General features: G+C 39.8%; 1 protein-coding gene across 4 annotated transcripts in view; it reads left to right on the top strand.

The window, feature by feature from the left end:
- The window catches only part of ABCC4 (ATP binding cassette subfamily C member 4 (PEL blood group)), a 220644-nt gene that overhangs the window by 154304 nt on the left and 40526 nt on the right, over window positions 1-25814 (top strand). For all 4 annotated transcript variants that reach the window (XM_082366071.1, XM_082366074.1, XM_082366073.1 and 1 more), the window contains 5 exons: window positions 16551-16701; window positions 18170-18289; window positions 19765-19875; window positions 20875-20975; window positions 22015-22206. In XM_082366071.1, coding sequence (XP_082222197.1) covers window positions 16551-16701; window positions 18170-18289; window positions 19765-19875; window positions 20875-20975; window positions 22015-22206 — 675 coding nt within the window. The remainder of the gene's footprint in view (window positions 1-16550; window positions 16702-18169; window positions 18290-19764; window positions 19876-20874; window positions 20976-22014; window positions 22207-25814) is intronic.

The raw sequence follows: 25814 nt of genomic DNA, 5'->3' as shown, positions 1-25814 counted from the left end.
AATCCTAATGACTAGCAGCTCTTCCTCTGCTCAGGGAAGTTCACAGAACATGAGTCCTTCTAAACCCAACAGCTGACTTTAGAAAGGGTTGGGAATTTCCGTATCAAGAAGTTAACCTTGGTTTGATCTTGCGGTCCTTCCTGATCTACATGTCATCTCTTATTCTTGAGCCAGAAAGACCTTGGCAGGATTTATAGTAACAAATAGAATGCAAATCAACATTCAAAGCTTAGATATCTTTCCACTTTTCAGAATATTAAAACCAACACTGACATGTTTAATGTTTGTTTCTTACTGAAGATAAGCATGTGATAATACTTTTCAGGAGAATTAAAATCAAACAGATACAGAAATAATGTCATTACACTTATCCATGGTAACTTTTTAATCCATAGCATGCGTGTTTCATTACTTTATCTGTAAGACAATGATAATTTTGTTGGTTTTGTAAGTAAGAGTTCAGAAATATGGACCATTGGCCTAGAATATAATTGTGTCTCCAGTTAAGTCTGATGCTGACGGATTGAAGAAAGGGAGCTGAGACAGAGCCCTCATAATGGGGGAGGGGGTGTAGTCCCATGAAGGAAGTCGGAAGTCAGATTTTATTATTCCACTAACAGAGTGACTGAGATGAGAAAATTCTGTTTAAAATGTGAGCAAGTTCGCTGGCCACATGGAAGGTATTTACTTAACTTTGTCCCTTGGACTTCAACAAATGATTTGTATTTGTGTGAACATTTGTGGGGTTTTGTTTGCTCTTTGTTTTGTTTTTGGTTTCATTTAGTGATTCATACCCATGCTGATGGGAAACAGTGACACAGCTCATTTTGAAATGAGTGTAATTTACTATTGTGCAACATTCCAGTGAGAATTCCAGAGGAACAGTGGGGTTAACGTGTGGGATTTGGGAACCTGAGCTGACAGAGGCATGGAACACGAGCGAATGAAGAGAGACCAATTTTTGACTGGCGAGGCATTTTGGAAGCGTAGGCCAGAAATGAGGGAAATTTTTTTTAACATATCATAGGAAATAAATAATTTATACAAAATAACAACAGTCTGCAGGTTGTCTCAGGGTTGCCTTGGGCTTATCAGATAAGTTAGCCAGTGGCTGGCAGTGCGCATCTGGCTTATGAAAGTGTTGTTCAGACACATTTTGTTTGTTTGCTTTTTCAAAAATCATAACAGCTTTGAGTATTAACAATATTTTAAAAACCAAGTCATCTGTCAATCCCGAACATGGTTCTTCACTCATGAAAACTAAATATCTTTATGAAAATAGGGATTGAAATACAAAGTATAAAGGCCATATAAACCTCGTATGTGAGAAATCAATGAGGGAGAATTCTTTGAATAGGACTTTGGCCTTCAAAACATAATGTATTTGAATAAACATAAACAAACAAACAAACAAAACGTGGTCACTTAAAATTCACATTCTTAGGTGTATGACTTGACTTCCTAATGCCACAGCGTAAATACCAGCAACATAAATATAGCCTCTCACTTTCTTAAAACAGTGATTGATTTAATTAATAATGGTACCATATATACATAATATTTATGTTTCAGTAGTATTTAAATTTAAAATTTAATTTTATTAAGGATTAAATTAATTCTTAATGATCATTTTAATAATACAGTAAATTTGTACTATTTGCTGGGCAGTTGTATTGTTTTGTGAATGTATTTGCAACTAGAAATATAATGGAAAATCTTGAAGTTTCTCTCAAACGAATTATTTCCATTGCATATTTGTGATGTGTGGATTTGTAATTTGTTCAATATTTCTCTTTCCCACAACATGTCTTCATTTTTGGATTGTTTGCAGCAGTCTTTTATCGGGCTTCTATTATGTGCTAGGGATGTGGGGATGAAAAAGGTAAAGCCTTTGTCTTCGTTCATCGGACAGGCATTCATTTGAGTGTGTCACGTGTGATAGGCACCATGCAGGGCTTGGGGATGTGGAGTTGAATGAAATCTAATTCCCGTCTTCCTTGAGGCACACTCTCCTGGGAGAGACAGATCGAAAGTCAGCAAGTACTGTGCTGTGTGGTAAGTTACAACAGGAGTATACTGGATAGGAGACTGGATAAGGCTTTAGTGTGAGACAAATCTGATTTCCACACCCAGATCTTCCTTGACATTTTTGGACCTCCAGGTGGAAGCATCCTGTACTTAATTGGAAGTAGGAGTCTGGTGTTTGAAAGAGAGACCTGGGATGAGTATGGCACCTGTGTATTCTTTACTGAGCAGGTTAAAAGCTGAATCTGTGAAAATGGATAAGATTGCCCAGAGAGAGAGTGAAGCATTTCAGGAGCAAAGATCCTTATGGAAACCTTTATATTCAGAGAGAAAGCAGAGAGAGATGGGAAGCAGAGGAGACACACAATGAACAGCAAGGAAGAGAGGAGGAAATAGGTTGGGGAACCTAGGAAGGACAGGCCTGTTCAATGCAAAGGAGAAGGTAAGTCCCTGGAAAGTTGTCGGTTGATTTGGAATCAGGGCGTCTGGTGACCAGAAGAGCAGGTTTCAGATGTGAGGAGGCCCCATTGCAAAGGGCTGAGAATGGAGGAGGCGTGGAGGAAGCTGAAGTGAAGGCAGGCTACTCCTGGAAGGAGTTTGACTGAAACAGGAGAGAGGCCCGTCCGGAATGTAGGGTCTGCGGAGGAGTTGCTGGTTGGGTGTTTAGTTTTGGGGTTGGGGGTGTGTGGTGGGTAATATTTTCCTCTGTCCCTCCTTCCCCTCAACAAACAGGGATTAGCGTTGAGGCCCTGAAGTCCAGGGGTGAGTCAGGCAGGAACCCTCCCCTCCAGGCCCCCAAGGGGAGGGAGACACCCAGAGATTCACCCCTTGCCGCCTTCGGAATCCTAACTGTGGCAGCGCCCTGGAGGAAGTCCTGGAGGGCAAACTGGGTGTGGGGCTGGAGGTAGTAAGGGAGCCTGGTCCAGGAGGTGGGCGTGGCTTCTAGAAAGCGACCTTTGATCCCAGGTGAGAGGAAACAGCCTCTGTGGATGGTGGGGCAGGAGGGGCTGCTGGAAGCCTCGTCCCAATGGGCAACAGTCTTTTCTGTCTGTCACCAGCTGAGAGTGGTATTGGCAAGGGCCTTGAAGGGGGTTTTTCAGTTCTGGTTTGTTTTAAAGGATGTAGGTAGTGCCAAGTGTGTTCAAACTCATTTTTTTAAAAAAATTTATTTATTTATTTATTTAGGCTGCTCCAGATCTTAGTTGTGGCTCGCGGGATCTTCGCTGCGTCATGCAGGCTCTTAGCTGGGGCATGTGAACTCTTAGTTGCGGCATGCATGCGGGATCTAGTTCCCTGACCAGGGATGGAACCCAGGCCCCCTGCATTGGGAGCACAGAGTCTTACCCACTGGACCACCAGGGAAGTCCCACAAACTCATTTTTGATGATTCTGCTCATCCTTGGGTATATTTGATAAACCTTGAAATACACTTTGATCATTTTCATTTTTATTTTCATTCTAAAGTGTTTATTCCATATACTTTTTCTCATCTAATTCTTTCTCATTCCCTAAAATGAAATCTCAGATAATTCATTTAATATTTTGTAATTATACAAAACACCTGCTTTGTGTTATTTCTTTGTTTCTTCTGTCTTTCCCTTATGAGTACTGTGTTGCATAGATTAACCTGCCCACGATTCTCTAAGATCAGATACCTTTATCATTTTTGCTTCAAATGCCCAAATAATTGCTTATTTCAGAAGTTAAGTTTGCTTTTTCACTGAGATGCAGACTAATATATCATAAAAGGGTGAGACCCTTGAAGGGAAGGGGTCATTGGCTTCCAGGATCCCTGAGCCTGGCCGTGGAGCACGCCTGACACTGGAGCGGGACTCACACCCTTTCCCACGGTGCAGTTCCATCTTGGAACACACAGCTAAATAGATTTGTTTCGCTTTCTTTGCCAGTGATTTGTTATGAAGGAGCCCAGGCCTAGAGAGTAAAATTGAAATTTCCTAGTCCTTAAATCTAATCTCCCTGCAGTTCCTGGAAAGAAAGTTTACATGCCTGATGGACTGGCTGTTGATCTACTGGTTTGTCTGTGTGTGTGTGTGTGTGTGTGTGTGTGTGTGTGTGTGTGTGTGTGTTTGCGTTTGCACATCTTTAGCCCATTCTCAAATGGACCCTCTCAATGCTTCAGTTTTTAAGGGACCAGAAAAAGTCTCTCTTCCACATTAATGAAGCTTTTCTTGACCACTCTATTCTGCAATAAAACAATGTCCATCCCTTCCAGAAAAGAAGAGACCCTGTAACAGGAGGCTGATTGCCTCTAGATGGGACGGCAGATTCAGCAACTGCTCTTTTTCGGTTAATCCATTTCTTCATTTTCACCTCCTCCTGCATCACATCATCTCTCCATTTCCTCTGTAACATATGCTTCCGGTGTCTGCCTCCGGGGTGCCTACACTCCCTGCTCCAGTCCTCAACCTCGTTATGTTTCTTCCAAATCCATTGTGACTCTTCCCAAACTTGTTCATGCTACTTGCCCTTGTTGTATCATCTTAACTGTAAATCTCTGGATTCCAAATGGAAGAGTTGTTTGTCTGGCAAGTTGGATACTTTGGAAGGAATTAATAAAGGCGTCACTTAAATAAAAAAGGTGTCGATGAGACAACAGATGAGTGGGGGGGAGGGATGAATTGGAGAAATATAGGAGAATTCTGTGCTGAGAGTTTCAGAAGTGTTTTAGAAATTGTAGATGATGCATTACAGATGTGATTTATACAAGAGGAACTCTTGACATGATACCTGTTTGTGCTGTTAAATTATACCAGAACATTAAGATTTTGTATTATTCTAGAGTTGACTAACTATTCAGATTGTAGCAGTTAAGGGGACATCTTCTGTAACGCTGCCTGGAGAGACTGGGGATGGCTTCCCGTTGATTCCTGAACCTCATGTAGAGATGGAGGATGCAGAAATGGCAGGGAGCCCAGGAGAGTGTAGGATGTAGGCTGGGGCCAGCATACTGTAGATAGCTGGATTGTGAAGCTTGGGGGTCAGTCATCGAAGGAGATAAAGATGGAGGGGCCCAGTGGGACAGATCACAGGGTAACTTGTGTCTCAAGCACAGGAATTTGGTTTGGAGTGTTGGATAGAAGGCTACAGAGAGGAAGAAGAGACCACCAGAAGGACAGGGTTTTGCCAACACAGGGAAGACAGGACGAGGCACTGGCTCGTCCAGGTTTATCTTTGGGACATCCAAGTCGCAATGCCTTGTGTTTCTAATGAAAACCCTGGATTCTTAATAGGGGTTCCACACTGCAGGACAGTCCATCTCCTCAGGTGATGGCATTATTATCCCCATATCCTAACAGGGGAATTACAAGTTTGTACACCGTTAGTTTGACTCTTATAGTTACCAGATATGTTGCCTGTCCAGTTGAATTATAGTTATTGGCCAAATTGGAGCTGTTCATCACTCCAAAGCAAGAAGGAAGTCAACGTTAAAAAAAAGCCAATTGATGTGGTATATTTAATGTGATTCTACCTGAGGATGTAAGAGCCCTGAAAATGTTTTTTTTCCAGTGTTCTTTGTTCTCTAGGAAAAACTTGATGTTTTAGTGGTGTGATTGTGCTATTGTATTATATACTGATTATATGTTAAGGGATAATCGTCTGTGATGTCAGTAGCTTTAAGGAGTGCTGAAGTGGGGAGCCCCGCAGTCTCCCTTTCCAAGCTTGAATCCTAGCTCTCTCCCTCTCTCCCACAAAGCTACACTTTCCTTCTCTGTAAAATAGAGAAAATATTACCAACTTCATAAAGTTTGTTGGGAAGACATAATGAAGTCAATAAAATTCTAACTACATGTTAAGTGCTAAATAATGGCTAGTTATTTTTGAAATAACACATATATTTTTAATTAGGAAAAATAGTCCAATAACAGCATTATGTTACAATAAAGTAATTGTTACAGACAGTTTCCAGGTCCATCTATATCACCACATGAGTGTGTACCACAAAGATTCTCGGTTTGTAATCCTGAAGAATTTAATGGACACTTTCAAATGTAGACTTACAGGGGGAGAAAAAGTTGTTTTCTAAATAGACCATTGAGTACTAAATATATCCATACAATTTCGGAAACTTCAAGATCCCTGATAACATTGAGTAAGGAGTCAGAATTATTCCAGAATTCTTTCCATTAAAACGTCCACTTTCAAGAAGTCTTCCAATAGAAAAATGAGTGAGCGACCATGACCAGTAAGATTCGGAAGGTTGGATTTAGGCATATTAATTAATAAAATTTGGGACCTGCTGTGAGCATGCAAACTTGCACACAGCAAAATGCTGTAATTTATTGAGGAAAACTGAATTGCAAAACCTTTGCTCCTCACACATCCCTAATCCACCCAAAAACAAAACAAAACAAAACACAGCAGCTTGGCTGAGCTTAAATAACTGACTTTTCATATCCTTTCATGGACACAAAGGGCTAATCCTGAGGCTACTTGAGCCACCAATGCTGGCAGTGGTGGGGACCACCATGGAACGTGTCATTCCCTCCTCACCACACACAAAACACATTGACTGAAGCTTTATGAAGTGAAAATGCCCAAGAAAAAGAAAATGTGAAGGAGGTGTTCTCAGTCATTTCTTTCCAGAGGGGGGAGCGCAAAAGAACAAGCTGCTGCATCTGGATATTGAGAACAAAGCAAGCCTGAGACCAGGGCATAATAGGGTTGGGTCACTTGCTTTTATAGAAGCAAAGAGTGGAACTGCCTTTGCTTGTCTCAGTACCACTGACCCTTGCATTTCATTGTGCAGAGATGTCAGGGAAAGTGTGTAGAAAGCATTCCAGCCTCTTTCACTGAACAATGACTTTGTCATTTTGAGATTTCTGTGGTGTGTTGACCCTTTCCCCACCCCCTCCCTCAAATCCCCATTGGACAAAAGAGATTGTTAGTTAGGCTGCCTTGCCCTGTTTGAAAGATCTCTGTTTTTCGGACTCTTTAAAAGTAAACTCATCCATTTTAACTGAATCACAGCATTTTCCCGCTTTTAAAATCAACAGAAGCGTTTTAGTTTGGAATTTGCAGGGATGGGATACTCCCTGAAAACGCTAGTCCCAGAGATAAAGATTCATGCACACTGCCAAGTTAAAGTGGGTTTCCTTTTTAATAGAAAGGAGAATTGATGATATTGGTTACTGGAAATATTTACAAACACTTGACCCTCGGGTTTCAGAGATTAAGGTGATATGCTTCACACAAGCCCACTCATATGCTCCGTTTACCTTTCTTTTTAATGAAAGATCAGACGGCAGGTGGGTTTTTCCAGCTTGATAGTTAGCACACTTAGAAATCAGCAGTGCCAGCATCAGCCTGGTGACAGTTAATCAGCGGGGACCTTCCTAGGCTGGCAACCAAGTGTTCCATTTTGTCTGTCCCAGCATGTGTGGTCCAATGATAACGTTTATAGTTTAACCAGAAGCTAATTAAGACCTAAAGAAAAAAAAAAATAAGGACCCCATTTTTATCAAGCCTTGCGGTGGTATTCAGAGCATAGAACTTTACATTGTAGCATAATTGGACGATGTCCATTACAAAACTATAGTGGCCCTTCACAGTGCTTTCTCTCCCTGCCATCTTGTATCTTTAGGAATGATCAAATGAACTGTTTTTCCTAGAGAGAGGAAAATGGCAAAACATTTACTCATGTTGAGCACCTTTAGAGTCTCTATATGCTCTTCTTGAGTATATTTCTTCAATTCTATCTACCAATGTATTTTCTTGATAAAATTAAGAAGAACGGGTGAGCTGGAGAACTTCCTTCATTTTTATGAAAACCTCGTCCTTGCTATTTTATGCATGGATATATGTCTTCAATCTGATGTGGAGCGTGATTAATTATAATCTATTTGTCTTGTGGTTGCTCTCTGCTTGTGAGTTTTGTTTCTTGCAACTCTTTCTCTGGGTCTTTTGATTTAGTTTTCCCTGATTGTTATCTGCATCCAGTTAGGAAGCAGATAGGGCAGCTCTAGCATTGAAGCTAAGGGCAGCATCCTGTAGGAGATATGTCACATGGGGCTCAGGCACCCCGCTGGTTACCGTTATCTCCCACATGTGTCCCCCAGCCTGCCTTTCCCAGTGCACCCAAGGTAATCAACACATGAAATTATGATTGTGTATTTTACACATTGCCAACACCTGCCTGAGCATAACCGAAGGTACGGGAATTGGATTCTGGTGTCATCATGGCTGTCGTTGCTGTGTTTTTCTTTTTCTTCTTGTTGTTGTTTGTCTTTTTGTTTTGTTTTGTATGATTTGGCTGCTCTGTGGGGCTTGCAGCATCTTAGTTCCCCCACCAGGGATCGAACCCATACCCAAGCAGTGAATGCACTGAGGCCTGACCACTGGACCGTCTTTTAATCTGTTTTTTAAAACGTATTTATTGATTTTTTGAGGTATAGTTTACGTACGATGAAACAAGCAATTTTTCATTTTTTTGGTTAATGAGCTTTGATAATTGTTTACATCCCTTTGATTACCACAAAAGACAAAATGTAGAGCATTCCCGTGACCTCAGAAAGTCTCTCTTGCCCCTCTGCAGTCAGTTTCCACACCCCCGCAGTTATCCGAGATTTCTGTCGACATAAATCAGTTTTCCTGTTCTTGGGCTCCATATATAAATGGAATCAACATAGTACAGGTTTTGCTGTGATGCCTTGTTTTGCTTAATGTGTTTTCAGGATTTTCAAGATCCATCCATGTTGCTCCTTGTTTCAGTGGTTCTTTTCTTTCTTTTTCCTTTCTGAGTCATTCCATTATATGAAGACACCACAATTTATTTATCCATCCTCCAGTTGATGGATATTTGTGTTGTTCACAGCTTTTAGCAGTGAACCTTCTTGGAGAAGTGTTTATACGGACACAAATTATCATTCTTCTCAGCTCTATTTTAGAGGAATGATACAAGCTCCATGTACAAGTGGAATTGTTGGGTCATAAAGTAAGCGTTTGTTAACTTTAAAAAAAATTACCATAAAGTTTTTCAAGATAGTTGCACCATTTTTACAAACCCGCCAGCAATATATGGGAGTTCTGGTTGTTCCACACCTTAGCAATTTTTGCAGCACTTAGTATTATCAGTCTTTGTGATTCAAGTCTTTCTGTGCATGACTACTCTCATTGTGGTGTCAATTTGCATTTTCCTGATGATTAATGATATTGAGCTCTTTTTCATGCATGCTTACTGACTATTTTTTCCAGTTATTCTAGCCACATTTGTTTAAAAGACTTTAATGGATTGAATTGGCACCTTGATTAAAAATCATCTGACTGTATGTGAGCAAGTCTGAGTTTGTATACTTTATTTTGTTCGATTGATCTGTTTATCCTTGTACCAGTACTGCAGTCTTAGTTACTGTTCGTTTTAGTAAGACTTGAAATCCTCTGGTTTAAGTCCTCTAACTTTGTACTTCTTCCTTAAGATTGTTTTGATCATTCTAGATCATTTACTTTTCTGTATAAATTTTAGAAGCCTTTTAATTTGTTTTCAATGAAAGCCTGCTGGAATTTTGATTAATATTTTCTTTTAGCTATAGATCCATTTGAGGAGTGTCTGAGTTTAACACTATTGACTCTGTCAATTATGTCTGTGGTACATCTCTACTTATTTAGGTCATGTTGAATTTTAGAAGTGTTTTGTAGTTGTTACAGAAATCTTATAATCTTTTGGTTAAATTCATTCCTGAATATTTGGTGTCTTTTGATTGTATTTATGGGATTGTTTTTAATATCACTTTCCAATTGCTTGTTGCTGATGTATAGAAATACAGTTGATTTATTTGTGAATCCACTTTGCATTTCCTGGACGTGGTTTTTCTTTTTTAATCTTGTAGAATTTTCTATATCCACAATCATGTTAGCTGTGAATATTAACAATTTTACTTCTTCATTTCCAATATTTGTTAGTTTTATTTCCTTGCTGTGGCTAGAGGTTTGAGTACAATGTTGAAAAAGGTGACAATACATTCTTGTACTCTTAAGATAAAATCTTTTAATATTTTTCCATCAAGAATGATGTTAACTGCAATTTTTTAGGTAGATTGAATGTTTCCTTTAATTCCTAAATTCCTGAGAATTTTACTGTTTTTAAAATCAAGAATAGGTGTTAAAATTTGACCAATGTTTTTCTACATTTCTTCAGATAATTATATTATTCACCATTAATCTTTTAATGTGGTATATTATACCGATTGATATTTGCAGGTTAAATTAACCTTATATTCCTAGAATAAACTCCACTTGGTCCTAATGTGTACCATATATTTTTTTTTTACATATCATTGTATGCAATTTGTTAATGTTTTGTCAAGAATCTTTGTATCTGTTGTTCATGAGGCATCTTGGTTCATAATTTGCTTTTCTTTAAATGTTTTGCCAGGTTTTGGTATCAGAGTTATGCAGTCCTCATAAAAAGACATGGGAAATGGATATTTTTGTTATGGTCTTTTTTTTTTTAGCTGCACCTTGCGGCTTGTGGGATCTCAGTTCCCCGACCAGGGATTGAGCCCGGGCCAGGGCAATGAAAGCCCGGAATCCTAACCATTAGGCCACCAGGGCACTCCCATGGTCAGTTTTATGTGTCAATTTGACGAGGCTGTATTCCAGTTATTCAGTCAAAAAGTAGTCTAGGTGTTACTGTGCAGATGTTTTATAAATATGATTAAAGTGCATAATCAGTTGACTTTAAGTAAGGAATGCTATCTTAGATAGTCTTGGTGGGCCTGATTCAGTCTGTTGAAAGGACTTAACAGTTAAGGCTTCCCTGAATAGAAAGAAGTTCTGCCTGTGGATAACAGCATTGGCTCCTGCCCAAGAGTTCCAGCCTATCGTTTGTGACAGCTGGCCCTGTGGATTTCTGACTTGCCTAGCCAAGTTTGATTGTGAAATACTGCTTTTTTTATGTTGTTAGATTAAGTTTATTGGTATGTTGTTTAGTGTTCCTATGACAGTTTGGATTGTAATTTTTTTTCTTTTAATGTGTTTGTGTGGTTTGTATATCATGATAATGCTGGAGTCAAATTCCCTGGAAGAATTTGGTAAAACTTTTTTCACAATCTACTTGTGAAGCCCTATAGACCTAAAGTCTTTTTTTGGTGGGAAATTTTCATATTATGGAGTCAGATTCTTAAATTGATATGGAAGTATTCAGATTTTTCTGTTTCATATTATGTCAGTCTTTGTATGTGGCTTTTCAAGAAATTTGTTGTTTGCATTGTATTTTTAAGTTTATGAGCACGATGCTCATTATGTCCCGTTTTTAGTGCCTGTGATGTCTCTTGTGTTATTCTCTTTTAATTCACGTTAATGGTAATCCCCCCCCCCCCTTTTTTTAAAAATATTTCCTTGGTGCTTTCAAAGAACCAAGCTTTGGGTTTATTAATTTTTCTCCTTAGAAGGTAGTTTTGTATTTCATTAGTGTCTGCTTTTTACTTTCCATTCTTTTACATAATTTTGTGTAATATGCTGTTCTTTTATTTTAAGATGGATTTTAAGACCCTTGAGTTTTATACTTTCTTTTTGTTTTTTTAAATAAGACTTTTTTTTTGTTGTTACAGCAGTTTTTAGTTCACAGTGAAATTAAGAGGAAGATTCAGAGATTTCCCATGTATTCTCTGTGGCCTTTAAAAAAAAATGTTTAAAGTTATAAATTTACCTCTAAGCACCTTAGTTGCAGCCTTCAAATTTTAATATTTGTAGATATTCATTTTCTTTTATGCCAAAATTCTTTGTAATTTTATTGTAATTTTGAATTAGATGATACCCTGAAATGTATTATTGAACTTCCAAATATTTAGTGATATACTAGTTACCTTTTTGTTATTGATTTCTTGTTAAATCCGCTTAGGTCAGAATATATTCTGTACAATTTCTGTCCCTTGAAGTTTGTTGATACTTGCTTTATAGTATAGGATATATGCAATTGAAAAGAATGTCTTACGTAATCACTGACTGCTGTGTTGTATAGTTCCTAATTAGGTCAAATATATTAATGACATTTTAAAAATCTTTTATATCTCCGTTGATTTTTATCTGCTTTTTCTGTCAGTCTTTGAGATGGGTGGGTTTCAATCTCCCACTATGGGTATGGCATTGTCTGTTTCTACTGAGTTCTGTCAGATTTTGCTTCATACATTATTGAGCTGTGTTATTAGGATTATGTAAGTTCGGATTTTTTAAAATATCTTTTAGATAAAATTGACCCTTTATTCTTATGAAATGTTTTCCTTTATTTCTAGGAATCCTTCCTAACTTCATGTTAGATAGATATTCCAGCTTTCTTTTGGTTAGTTTTTACATGGGGTACCTTGTTCAACATTTTATTTCCACTTTTATTTGGTGTTATTGTTAAGCTGTGCTTTTCAAACATAGGAAATAGATGGACTGTAGTCTTGAATTTCATAATAAGCTCAAACACTGAAAAAGGTTAGTAAGGAAGCTATTGATCATTGAGATTTGCTGAACACAAAGGAAGGGAGAAGTGCACTCTGTTTCCCTAATCATTTCTCTTGTGTTGGTTAAGAAACTGTAAACCAAACCCCACCATGCACTCTTTAGTGGAGTTAACTGTGACTCAGGATTAAGGGCCACCTGAAGGATTACACAGGTTCCACACCTAGTGTGGATCTGAAAAGATCTAAGGCAGTCAGCTGAGGGATGAAAAGCATGATTAGTGAATCCTAAGGAAAGGACAGGTTTAGAAAAGCTTTATTAATATTAGAGTGTGTATGGATCTCATCATAGAGATAAGACACACCACTTTTTATCATTTTCTTATATAAAAGAGTTAATTGGGTTGGGTGAGGTCAAAAGAAATGTGATAAAGGAGGGGTCTGGAACCAGAGCTGATCTGTAGACTCCCTTAGACATGCAAGGTACCATATCACCTTACACCTGCAGACTCAATATTAACTCTAGGGTTAGTATTAAGTTTAGGAGCTTGCACTGAAGAGCTTTCCCTATTTTTCCCTTTGCTTCTATTTATCCTGTGATTGAAGGGTAAGGAGTATTGCTTCATAGAAATTACATTATATTGTTTTTTATTTTTAAAAAATATTTATTTATGTATTTATTTGGCTGTGTCAACTCTTCGTTGCTGCAGGTGGGCTTCTCTTTAGTCGTGGCGCCCAGGCTCCAGAGCTCGCGGGCTTAGTTGCCCCACGGCATGTGAGGTCTTAGGTCCCAGACAAGGGGTCGAACCCACGTCTCTCGCCTTGGAAGGTAGATTCTTAACCCCTGGACCACCAGGGAGGTCCCAGAAATTACATTTTATTTCTTAATACTTAGAGAGCTTCGTGTAGGCGTTCAGGATTTTACCGCCTCTACAAGAATCTTGTGTTAGCTAGCAGCACAATTGATGAGATAGTCATTTCATTGAAAGGCTTTTTTCTAAATCTCATATGTTTCCAGAATAAACAGGTAGAAGAATCTTTCCTACACCCACATCAATAAACAGCTTACTGATCAAAAACTGGGCATTATTTTTTTATCTCCCTAAATCAGGAGAAAATCTTGCTGTATTTTCTTGCCAAGAAGTGAATCTTGCTTTGTTTATTGCACTTGAGTCATATCTTCTGCAAAAATCAGTAATAGTTTAAGGCAATCTGGACGATTTGTACTTACACAACTTGGAATATAATTCTTAAGAGTCTGACTGACAGCAAAATTCAAAGATTTGAAATTCTCTTGGGGTGTTAAGAATCTTAATGATCCTGAATTTATTTTTAATCCTGTAAACAGATAATAAAAGTCCTGTCTACTTATTAAGTGATTTTATGATTAAATACATATTTTACATTGTGCCCAATACAAGAGTGAGTGGGAGAGTTCACATAAGAATGGAGTGAGCCAAAAGTATGGATGGCATATTTGTTTGCATAAAGTAAGAAGAATACATTTTTACTGGTGTTTATAGAGAACATGTTCTTTGGCACAAGCTTCACAGAGACTAGCAGGAACAGAATCCCATGGAACTAAGTTTAAAGTAACATGTGGGTAGAGATACCTAGGAATTCCTACAGGACTGTAAGCAATTTGGAATTTAAATGCCAAACAGGCAAACAGGCCCTCATATTTCACACTGTGCTTGTGAAAGGAATATGTTAAAGTCTGCAATATTAGAATATAGTGTTAATTCTAGACTTAGAGACTTCCTGGGGAAACTTTAATCCAAGTGTATATATTGAACTTATAAAATCCTTAGCCTCATGTTTGTGTTCTTGGGGTTTATGTATTTATTAAAATTAAGTCGTGTTGTATTTTATGCTTTCTTTTGAAACATTTTTAAAAAATTTAAACAGTAATTATTAAAACATGTTAGTGTGTTCTATGAGCAATCATTTTTAAGACCTTTTAATGATCAGTCTGCTCTGTGAGCTGATCAGGCTCTAATTAGCTAGGAAACTAGAACTGGTCCCTGCATGGGAGAGAATGCAAATAAATGGGGAAAAATATAAAAGGGGAGTATATTTAGATCTTAATTTTTTTATTATGAATTTTATCTGTATATGGGATACTGTATCAGGCAGAAATTAAAAGAACAGGCTTGGGAACAATATGAGCAAATTCTCTGACTTCGAGCAAACTCCCAAACCTCTCTGAGCTTTGTAAACAGAAAGGATAATCTCTCCTACTCAGATGTGATATTAGAGTGAAATTAGTAATGCTTGTGAAATACTAGAGAGGTAGGACCCGTGGCAAGCCTCATGAAATGTCATCCATTATTGGTAATTTGGAGGGTGCGGTAATAACCACCATTTATTCGGTTGTCAACCAGATCTAGAGAATTGTGGAATTTCTTCAGTATTATGAAAAATTTGCCATGGGCACTAGCAATACAGCAGTTATCTTAGTTTTTGAATGGGGAGGTTTTTAAACAAAACCATTAACGTTTTCCAGAAGGCATTATTATTATTTTTTTTTCCTTTACTGTTTTTCTGTACTCGATTAACAATTCATTTAGCTTACAGTGTGCTTTGTCAGAAAGAGCTGCTCACAGGACAGCAGCATTTCTGAGGATGAGAGGTGCTCATTAGACCTCCCTTCCACAGGTGGTGGTGACAGTGTCCTCTGCCTGAGTCATCCTGACATCCTAGCAAGGCTGCTTCGTTCCACCAAGAAGGGTGACCTAGGGTGGACACAGTTAAATTTCCTGGGATTCACTAGTCTACAAAATGTAGCTTTTGTACTTTCATTAATATCAACTCACCAATTCATGGTGCATGAAAGAGAAAATGTCAAATTGATCTTCTGTTTGGAATATACTTCTTAATCAGGTTTGCGTTGGTGCTTCAGAGGTCTACCATTTTTTCCCCTTAGTCTCCAAAAAATGCTCAGCAATTTCAGAGCAGTAAGTTTCCACTAATAAGAAGCAAAGTTTGAAATAAAAAATGGATACAGAATAGGAAACATCTCAAAAAATGTTGACTTGCCTCCATTCCCCTAAGGTTATCAATCTTTGGAAGGCCTAGAGTTGGGAAGAAAATACAGAGGGGACAGAAATTGTACTAGGGATGAGGTTTATTGTTCATATTATTTTTAAAGTGTGTCTTCAAACAGAATAGACCTCACATTCAAGTTTTCTCTGTGGCCAGAGAAAAACCACAGTCACTTTGTACAGGTGACATCATTACCACACCTAGGAAAAATAGCACCTGCTCCGGTATGTCCTTGGTTAGTACTAAGCTGTTCCAGTCATTAGAATGAACTGTCTAACAGGATCCAACCTCATGAGATTCTTAAGATTCTTTGGGTCCATAAATCTATTAATACACCATCCCATCTCCCCTGGCTCCTTGAATCTAGAATACAATTAAGGGAGTTAGAATTTATATTTGTTATATATGAACTGGTAGGCACTTCATATACAGTATCTCATTTAATTCCCATCACCATCCTTTTATGCTGTTGGTATATCCCAGTTTTTGCTTAGATTAAGGGTGTTTGTCAGACTTCCCTGGTGGCACAATGGTTAAGAATCCACCTGCCAATGCATGGGACACGGGTCCGAGCTCTGGTCAGGGAAGATCCGACATGCCGCAGAACAACTAAGCCCGTGCGCCACAACTATTGAGCCTGCGCTTTAAAGCCCACCAGCTGCAACTACTGAGCCTGCGAGCCACAACTACTGAAGCCCGAGCACCTAGAGCCCGTGCTCTGCAACAAGAGAAGCCACCGCAATGAGAAGCCTGCACACCGCAACGAAGAGTAGCCCCCGCTCGCCGCAACTAGAGAAAGCCCGTGCATAGCAATGAGGACCCAACGCAGCCAAAAATAAATAAACAAACAAATAAATAAATAAATATTTTTTAGAAAAGGTTTGTCACATGCTAAGCATGCAATAAATATCATGAGCAACACCTGTAATTTTCTTCTTTCTTTGGATGGGAAAGCATTCCTTATCATTCCAACATGTCCTTCGACGAAAGGAGTTTAATCCTAACAAAACACCCATTAAAGGTTATTTTTGAAGAGAATGCTGGATAAAGAGGCCACTGTATCTGTTTTCACTCTTCCAGACATTTCTACAAGTGATTGGTGTCGTGGGTGTGGCGGTTTCGGTGATTCCTTGGATTGCGATACCCCTGGTTCCCCTTGGCATCATTTTCTTTGTTCTCCGGAGATATTTCTTACAGACATCAAGGGATGTGAAACGCCTTGAATCTACAAGTGAGTACCCGGGGCTCTCAGGTTGGGATGGCAACTCAGGCTGGCTTCCGTTTATGCTGTAATGAACCAGACCCCTGAAATTCTGCAGACTCTGTCTTCTGGAATTTCTCACTAAGTTAACATTAGGTAATTGGATATTATGGCCACTGTGAGTCCGTGTGGCCCTTAAGGCAAATGGAGCTGGTGGCGGGTCAGCTGCAGCTTGGCATTTTAGCACAAGGAGGATGAATGTGAGACCATGAGGACAGGGACCGTTTCTGTCTTGTTCATGACATACTTCCTAACACAGAGCATCTACTCCATAAATACTTTTCTTAAAAATACAGAATTTCATCATGTTAGAACTAACATCTTCTCTAGGAGATGCACAGGTAACAAAGTGATGTCAGTATTTCCTGCTGATAAAGCACAAGCTATCACTCATCCCAGAAAGGTCACAGGCTCAGAATCTGCCCACAAAAAAAGCAAGTTGCCTCATTCACGGTGGGGAATGAAAACCAAAAGGGGTCCTTCCTGCCCAGCAACCTACAACCCACCTGTTCCCTGAGGTGCAGGAGCCAGACTGTGGTGCTTGTTGCTCAGTGTGCTCTTAGAGAAGATGCCAGGAAACAAATGGCCAGTCATGTGACACGAGGCCCCAAACCGACGCGTAGTCACTAAAAAGAATGGCCACTGTCAGATTCTAAAAGAGTGATATCAGTGTCACATACCACAGTGGCCTCCAAATGCCTCAAGTATCCAGTAGGGCAGTTATAAAAACATCCATCAGGTTCCCAGAGCGGAAGTCCAAACTATTCAAAGACCCCTTGACTGCATGGGTCCTCTGGGCACAAGGGCCGTGTGATGCCCAGGTGCCCTGTGGCGCACGAAGAGACTCTTGGCATAGGTGTAGGAAAATTCCCAGGATGGAAGGAGACGGCAGACTGTCCGTTCACCTTACTTATCTCGCCTCTGTCCTGTGCCAGCCCTTAAGTTTCTAATCTAAGGTGGAGACAACACACAGATACACAATTTCATCAAAATTCACACACAATTTCATCAAAATTCAGTGTGGTCAGGGACTCTGACGGAGAATTAAATTTAAAAATGATACTGAATCAAAAATTAGTGAACAGTGATTTCTACCTGGAGGGATGTCAGGGAAGAATTTGGAATGTGGCCCTGTTTGAGGAGGACCTTGACGATTGAGTTAGTATGGAGATTCATTATCTAAATCTAGGTCAGATTTGAATTTGGTCAAAGATGGTTTTAAAGAGAACCTTTCATGTCCAGGTCATAAAAGTGAAGCTTAGTGTGAGCAGGAGTTGGAGGGTCCCATGGAGGATCCTCTCCAGGAGAGGGGCGTCATCCCTCTTCCCCCAGGCAGCCCTCCAGGAAGCCCTTGGGTGTGCCCTTTGGAAGGCGGTGGATTTCTTTGCATCGAGTCTACCTGACTTTCTCTGTCGTTTGTCTGTCTCTGCTTCCCCAGCTCGGAGCCCAGTATTTTCCCACTTATCATCTTCTCTCCAAGGACTCTGGACCATCCGGGCGTACAATGCCGAAGAGAGGTTTCAGGAACTGTTTGACGCACACCAGGACTTGCATTCAGGTCTGTAAGTTTCTGGAAATGATTTCAAAGGATGGGAGGTGCTGCCTTCTGAGGCTTGAGTCCTTGTCAGGTGGCCTCGCTGGCCCACACCTCCTCTCTCTGCCTCCCCACGTCCTCCTCCCCACTCCTTCCTCTCAGCCTCCCCTCTGTGCTCCTCTCTTCCCCTGTGACACCCCTGCTTTTCTCCCCTGACTGGCTTGCATTGTCCTTCCATCAAGGTGCCCTGTGGCCTTCTGTCCGTTTAGGGAGGGTGTCAACAGATTTTATTTTTTTAAGCAAAGAGCCACACGGTCTCTGTTGCAACTACTCAGCTTTGCTATTTATTTATTTTAATAATTGAATTGTCAAAAAATTTATTTATTTGTTTGTTTGTTTGTTTGTTTGTTCATTTTTGGCTGCATTGGGTGTTCCTTGCTGCACATGGGCTTTCTCTAGTTGTGGTGAGCGAGGGCCACTCTTTGTTGCCGTGTGCAGGCTTCTCATTGTGGTGGCTTCTCTTTTTGTGGAGCACGGGCTCTAGGCGCACGGGCTCAGTAGTTGTGGCTCGCGGGCTCTAGAGCGCAGGCTCAGTAGTTGTGGCGCACGGGCTCAGCTGCTCCGCGGCATGTGGGATCTTCCCGGACCAGGGCTTGAACCCGTGTTCCCTGCATTGGCAGGCGGATTCTTAACCACCGTGCCACCAGGGGATTCCAGCTTTGCTATTTATTACCGCACTAAAGCAGACAAAAATAATACATCAGCAAATGGCTGTGTTCCAGTAAAGCTTTATTTACAAAAGCAGGTTGTGGCCATTCTTGGCCCTCAGGCTGTGATTTGCTGACTCTTTTCAGAGCATACAGGGTGGCAGACCTGAAGAAGGAAAATAATTTCTCTCTTATCAGATTTGCCACCCAGAATTTCCTCTAAGTCAGTAAAATCGTGGCCCAACTTGCCCATCTTTATTGTATTTTGAAGATAAAATGGCATTTTGAAAGCCACATGCAGATCCTGTTAGCTGATGGTCGTTTGGATACTGGCTCCTAAGAATAAACATTGTGCAGGGCCCCACAGTAAGTGCAGAAGGTGCTGGAAACAGAGTGTGAGCTGCGCTGTCTGCCAGCGGAGAACTAGGAACAGTCAGCCCCGCGAGAGGATGAGCCTCACGTTGAGGCCCAGAGCTGTAAGAAACACACCAACGAGACCATTTTTCTGTGTTCGTTATTATGATCGTAATTCTGTTTATAACCTGTGGGTTGAAGAGTTTAGTACCTTCTTCCCACAAAGCCCCTGGACTGGTATCTATGTATACCATACGTTGTCTTGTGTCAGAGCCCAGCTTTTTGTGATCTTTAGGTTGCTTGAGGATGTAACTTTGCTGTCCTACCTTGTGTAAACATCTTCTGTAGCTCAACGGAGCAAAATGCTCTCCCTCATTAGAAGCAGCCTTCATGATACTTCTGCTTATTCATGATGCTTATTATACTTCACCAATGCAGAGGCTTGGTTCTTGTTTTTGACTACGTCCCGATGGTTCGCTGTGCGTCTGGATGCCATCTGTGCCATCTTTGTCATTGTTGTTGCCTTTGGGTCCCTGATTCTGGCAAAAAGTAAGTACAGATGTGAATAACTATTTGTATTATGATTACGATTTATAGCTTCGTTTGCAGTTATTAATTTAAACTCTTGCCTCTTTGTCTAATACCATATACCGTTTGGTTCTAGTGAATTGTATTAAAGTGTTTGCAGCGTGTGGTTTTTCAGTGTGGCCCTTGTAGAGGAGTCATTTGGGTCTTGATGAGGCCTTTAATGAGATGTCTTGATGAGGGCTTTGATCCTTTTATATTTCTTAAATGGGTCGAAGTCTATACAACTCTAGCAGCTGACCTTCTGAACATTCCTGATAACGTCTTAGTGTTAGGAGGAGAGAACCAAGTGTGCTATTAAGCTTTTTGTCAAGCCTGTGGCATTCAGGCTCCTCGGATCTCTTGGTTGTAGGTGCCTGGTGTACTGAGGTGAGAAATATTCTCTGTAGGAAAGAACAGTATCCTCTGCTGTGTGGGTACCAGATGAGCAGGTCATGGTGTGTGTGGCGTGAATTCACCATCCCTAACTATTCCGCAGTAACAACACTGAATCGTAGTGTTTAATAATAGAACAATGAGAGCAGTATTTTAGATTTAAAAGTACTGGCTCTTAGAACCTATTGACTTTTTTTTCGTGGTTTCCAACTGCAGCTGCGTTGTTGGGCGTACAAAGTGAAATTACATAATGGTCCTTGAAACCATAATGACGAAAGCCTGAATGATGACATGATTCCTCGCCTGTATAATACTGTCAAGTGTATGTCAATCCTGTCGGGATTAATAAACTTATTTAATAGTTTTCTGAGTTCATAGTTTCTTCTGTTTGTTTGTTTTTTCTTTTTGTTTTTTTTTGTTTTTTGTTGTATCATGGTCTCAATCAACAGGTAGTAAAAATATAAGTAATGCTGTTGTTATGTGCAAGTGTTTTAAATATTATAAAGAAGTCTTGGTACAGTGACAGTAGGATCCCGACTCAGGGTTAAGAATGGAACTAAATTATTTCCTTTCTTCTTCCTCATTTAGCTTTGGATGCCGGGCAGGTTGGCCTCGCGCTGTCCTACGCCCTTACGCTCATGGGGATGTTCCAGTGGTGCGTAAGGCAAAGTGCCGAAGTTGAAAATATGGTAACATTTACCTTTTAGTCTTTTCAGGTCTCCTTGTCATTACATCACATAAAGGCAATTCTTATGTAAAAAAAAAAATCTTAAAACTTTTCTTTTTTTTTTTTTTTTTACATCATAGCTAACAGGGTTTGTTAGATCCTTCCTCCATCTGTTTACAATTTATTTAAAATAAAATATATACATCTTTTTCTCAGTCTTATGTATGCCATGTCAGCAGGTTTTATATTCATCACAAGCTGTCTTCAAATATAATAAATGTCTCTGTAGGAGGGAGGTTCTGAAATCCTGGAGAAGATATAAGCTAGGGTAATTCCTCATTCCTGGTGAAAGGAGAATTTAGTATTTTGAGGTTTATTTGTTTAATTCATTTAATTTAATTATTCCCCACCCTCCCCATTTGAGAATTTTTCCTCGTGTGTGTTGAACACCTGAATTTATTGGTGCCCCTTCTCTCTGAATGTACTATCAAGTTATGGTTGTTTAGAAGGCCTTAGTCAATATGTAAATCCTCTGCTGTTTCGAATATTTTCAGTTTCTCCTAAAGGGAGAAAAATGATGAAAATGAAACTTTTCTATTTCGCTCTCTAACAGAGAAGAAAGTAACTAATTATGAAAATGAGGTGTACTGACTATGCAGTTCTATTCATCTACAACAGATGACCCTGCTGTAGCAAAATGCTACTGGTGGGCGTCCATACATACTCTTTTCATTGACAAAATTCTCTGTTTTTTAAAATTCATTTGCGAAAATTGGATCAGTGAAATCATAGTATTCATTTCTCTAGTTCTTTTTGTTTTAATATAATGTTGAAGAAGGTAGCCATAATAAAAGTGTTACAAGACAATGAACAAGTTTACAAATCATCAGTATCCTCATCAAACTACTACTTCTGCTTTTTGGGGTTGTTAAGACCTGAGATAGTCTTCATTATATAAAAGCAGATATAATGATATAAATGCAGAACATCTCATTCACAGTCTTTGAACATCCATAAACAAGACCCTCCATTCCTAACTCATGTGATGTCATATCTTTCAGATGATTTCAGTAGAAAGGGTGATTGAATATACAGATCTGGAAAAAGAAGCATCCTGGGAATACCAGAAACGCCCACCACCGTCCTGGCCCCAGGAAGGAGTGATCGTCTTTGACAATGTGAACTTCTCGTACAGCTTAGATGGGCCTCTGGTATTGAAGCACCTGACAGCACTCATTAAATCAAGAGAAAAGGTTTGTTTTAGCCATTTGCCTCTTTTTTTTTTTGCTGTGTGGATGCTGATTAGATCGGTCCCTCAGGCGGGACCAGGGCAAGCTCTTGAAAAAGAGACTAAATGAGAACAGACATGGTGGCAGGAAGCTCCCCGCACCTGCCCCTCCAGCTTCAAGTCCTGATGTACATACACCCCCTGCACTCGGGTCGTGTGTAGATTCTCCCATTGTATCGTGTCCTCCCTGCTTCCTGTGTGCACGCTGCCCCTCGACCTCAGAGACCCTTCCCTTCTGTCATGTGGCTGGTGAAAGTCTCCTCATTTTCTGAGTCAACTCTCATTCATCTGCTTCTCTGAGACCCTCTGTTCTTCCTCAGCGTCTTTTACATAATGAAAGTAACAGATGAATGGGTAAACAAATGTGCTATATCCTTAACAATGAAATATTATTCAGCCTTAAAAAGGAGTAGAATTCCAATCTATGGATAAACCTTGAGGACATCAGGTTAAATGAAATAAGTTAGACATAAAGAGAACAAATACTGTATGATTCCACTTATATGAGGTTCCTAGAGTAGTCAGATCCATGAAGGCAGAAAGTAGGATGGTGGTCACCAGAGACTGGGTAAGGGGAATTGGGTGTTGTTGTTTAATGGGTACAGAGTTTCTTTGTTACAAGGGAGAAAATATTCTGGAGGGACAAGAATATGAATGTACTTATCACTAAACTGTCCACTTAAAAATGGTTTAGTTGGTAAATTTTATGTTATCTGTATTTTACCACAATTAACTGGTGGCATCTGTGGCGTGCTTTGTAATGGTGGGTCTGTATCTCACAGAACCCTCAGGCTCCTTAAGATCGGCGAGCATCTGGTTTTCATCTCTTGTTCCCCCCAAACTGGCATTCTGCAGGGCACAGAGAGGGTGCTGAGGAACTGCTGGCTGGGAGAGTGAGTGAGTAACATGTACAGGTGTGAGCAACCAGTAACCAAAATACACACACAAGACAACTGCGTAAACAACTGATTACCTAGAGTGTTAAATACTTTTAAGAACTGCTCTTTAAAACTCTTTCCACCACAGACCCATCTAGTGGACTACAGCCATAATTTAATGAATGATACCCTTGTGATGGGAAAGAGTATTCAACTTAATGCCCAAATGGTACCCAGGGAGCAGCTTCAGTTAGTCACACGGCAAAAGCTGGCTTCTAATTATTTCCAGTTTCACCGTAGGTTGGAAAGAAGGTGAGGATTGCTGTGTCGAGAAAACATTCACTGCAGCTCTTGATGCAATCCTGTCCCTCAGAACTCTGTAGGCGATGTTTGCTTACTCACCGACAATGTGTCCATCATATTTCCTGTTTGATACATAATTCTGTTAATTTGCACATGTCTTAATTCATATTTTCTGGCTTTGGGGGAAATTTATCTAAGAAACTCTGCAGTAGAACTTAGGAACATAACATATGTGTATTCTTCTATCTTAAAATCCCCAAGTCATAGGATTAGCTGAGCTTGTAAAATGTTTGTGGGAAAATTGAATCTGGAGACTGAATTAATAACTGTAGTAACGTGACTTTTTATTTACATCTTGATCCACTCACAGTATCACCGTTAGCTTCATTTCTGTGTTTGGAGATTATACCTGGGTAGAATAGTCATGAAGCCATTTCACTCCGTCTGTGTACATCCCAGGTTTCCTCTCCTGCACACCTGCCCCAGCCCCTGTTACTCTGGGACACCCCTTTGGTGTTGGATTTGATTGAGAGAGGCTGCTGCAGGGGAGGATGTGGGAGTGAGCCAGGCCAGCAGAAGTGGAGCTTTATTCTCTTTCCATCCTTTCCTCTGCTGTCCCAATTTCTGGAAGTTCTGGTAAATGGGAAAAATTAATAGGCACTATGCAGGTTTCTAATTCATGGAAGAAATAGCAAGTAAAAATAAAGACCCAAAATGAGGTAAATAGCACCCTAGGCTTCCTGGTTAGATTGTGAACACTGGCTGCATTTTTCATTTAGATGATTTTGTGGTTGATTTGATCATTTTAGAGAGTACTGGGCCATTTTCAAGCCTTTTCCAGCTCTAGAGGTAGATTGATTTTGGTTTGTTATTTTTTTTTCTTGCTCAGAGCTATTACTTGAATAATACATTCTTACAGAGGCTTACTAGACCTTGCTATAATGTGCAAAAATATAATTTTGCTACATTTTCTCCTCTTTTACATAATATTTCCTCGGAAACCCCTCCCCTCACCCCCAGATTGTCCCACTTCCCCTGCAGGCTTCCTAATTCCTTGTGACTCAGGCTGTGGTGCCCGGGCCAGCAGCACCTGCATCGCCTGGAGCGTCTTAGAAATGCAGAATCTCAGGCCCACCCAGACCTACTGACTCAGCATCGCATTTGAGGGAGAGCTCGCAGTAAAGATTTTCTCCAAGTGTCTTTGCTTTTAGGAATGTAAACTTAACTGGTAATGGTGACACTCTTCTCAGGCAATTGGTAAAACCCTTTGGTGACCTGGAAAAGACTTTCAGGTTATAGTTTTGATAACTGAATGGTAGAAATAGCCTAAGCCGGGTTTTCTTTGAGTTGCTTTTTTCTTACTCTCCTCACTGGAGTGTTGTACTTCCATTCCTGTGGCCGTAAGCAGCCTTCGGTGCCACTGCCGTATCTACGCCGTTTACAAATGTTCCAGTTTGCATAGATGGATCAGTTTCAGTGCAGCTAATAGCATAGGAATATACACACATTCTCACAGACACAGTTCTCACCTGTGTTCTGATGTGTGCTGATTTACATATGAGAACACCCAGAAATACAGGCATACTGCTGTTTCTTTGGGGTTTTTTGCGTGTGTGGGTGTGTTTTTTAAAATAACAAATCGAACATTTGTTGCAACCCTGCATTGACCATGTCCATCAGCACAATTTTTCCTACAACATTTGCTCACTTCCTGTCTCTTTGTCACAGTTTGGTAATTCGTGCAATATTTTAAACCTTTTCATTATAATTATATTTGTTATCGTGAACTGTCATCAGTGTTCTTAAGCTTACTACAACCCTATGAAGGCTCAGATGATGGTTAGCTTTTTTTAGCGGTAAAGTATTTGACATTAAGTATGTACATTCTTTTTCAGACATAATTCTGTTGTACATTTAGTATGCTACAGTATCGTGTAAACGTAACTTTTGTATGCACAGAGGAAGAAAAATATTCATATGACTTGCTTTATTTTGCGATATTCCCATTTTTGTGGTGTTCTAGAACCAAATCCATAGTATGTTCAAAGTCTGCATGTACACAGAACAAATGACCCATATGTACATATACCCTCTAGGACCTGCCTATATGCAGAAATTGTCCCATCTATATTATATAAATTAGGATTTACCATATCATACAAAATGGCTGCAAATGTAAATCAACTAAAGCCACTTTTCTTTCAGTTAATCTCTATAAAGATAAATTATTTTTTGAGATTCGATTATTGTTTTTACAGACTAAGATTCGAAACTTTGGAGGTATTTAATGAGAAAATATATCAAGTTACCGTTGTATAATCAGTGCTCAGAGGGGTTTAGTTCTTCTCTGTTTAAAGCCATGAGTTTTTAAAATTTACTGAATTAATTTACA

Source organism: Balaenoptera borealis (assembly GCF_965194805.1).
Source record: "Balaenoptera borealis genome assembly, chromosome: 18".
NCBI classification, from domain to species: domain Eukaryota; kingdom Metazoa; phylum Chordata; class Mammalia; order Artiodactyla; family Balaenopteridae; genus Balaenoptera; species Balaenoptera borealis.
Note: the sequence above shows the minus strand (reverse complement) of the source record. Positions and strands in the feature narration are given on the sequence as shown.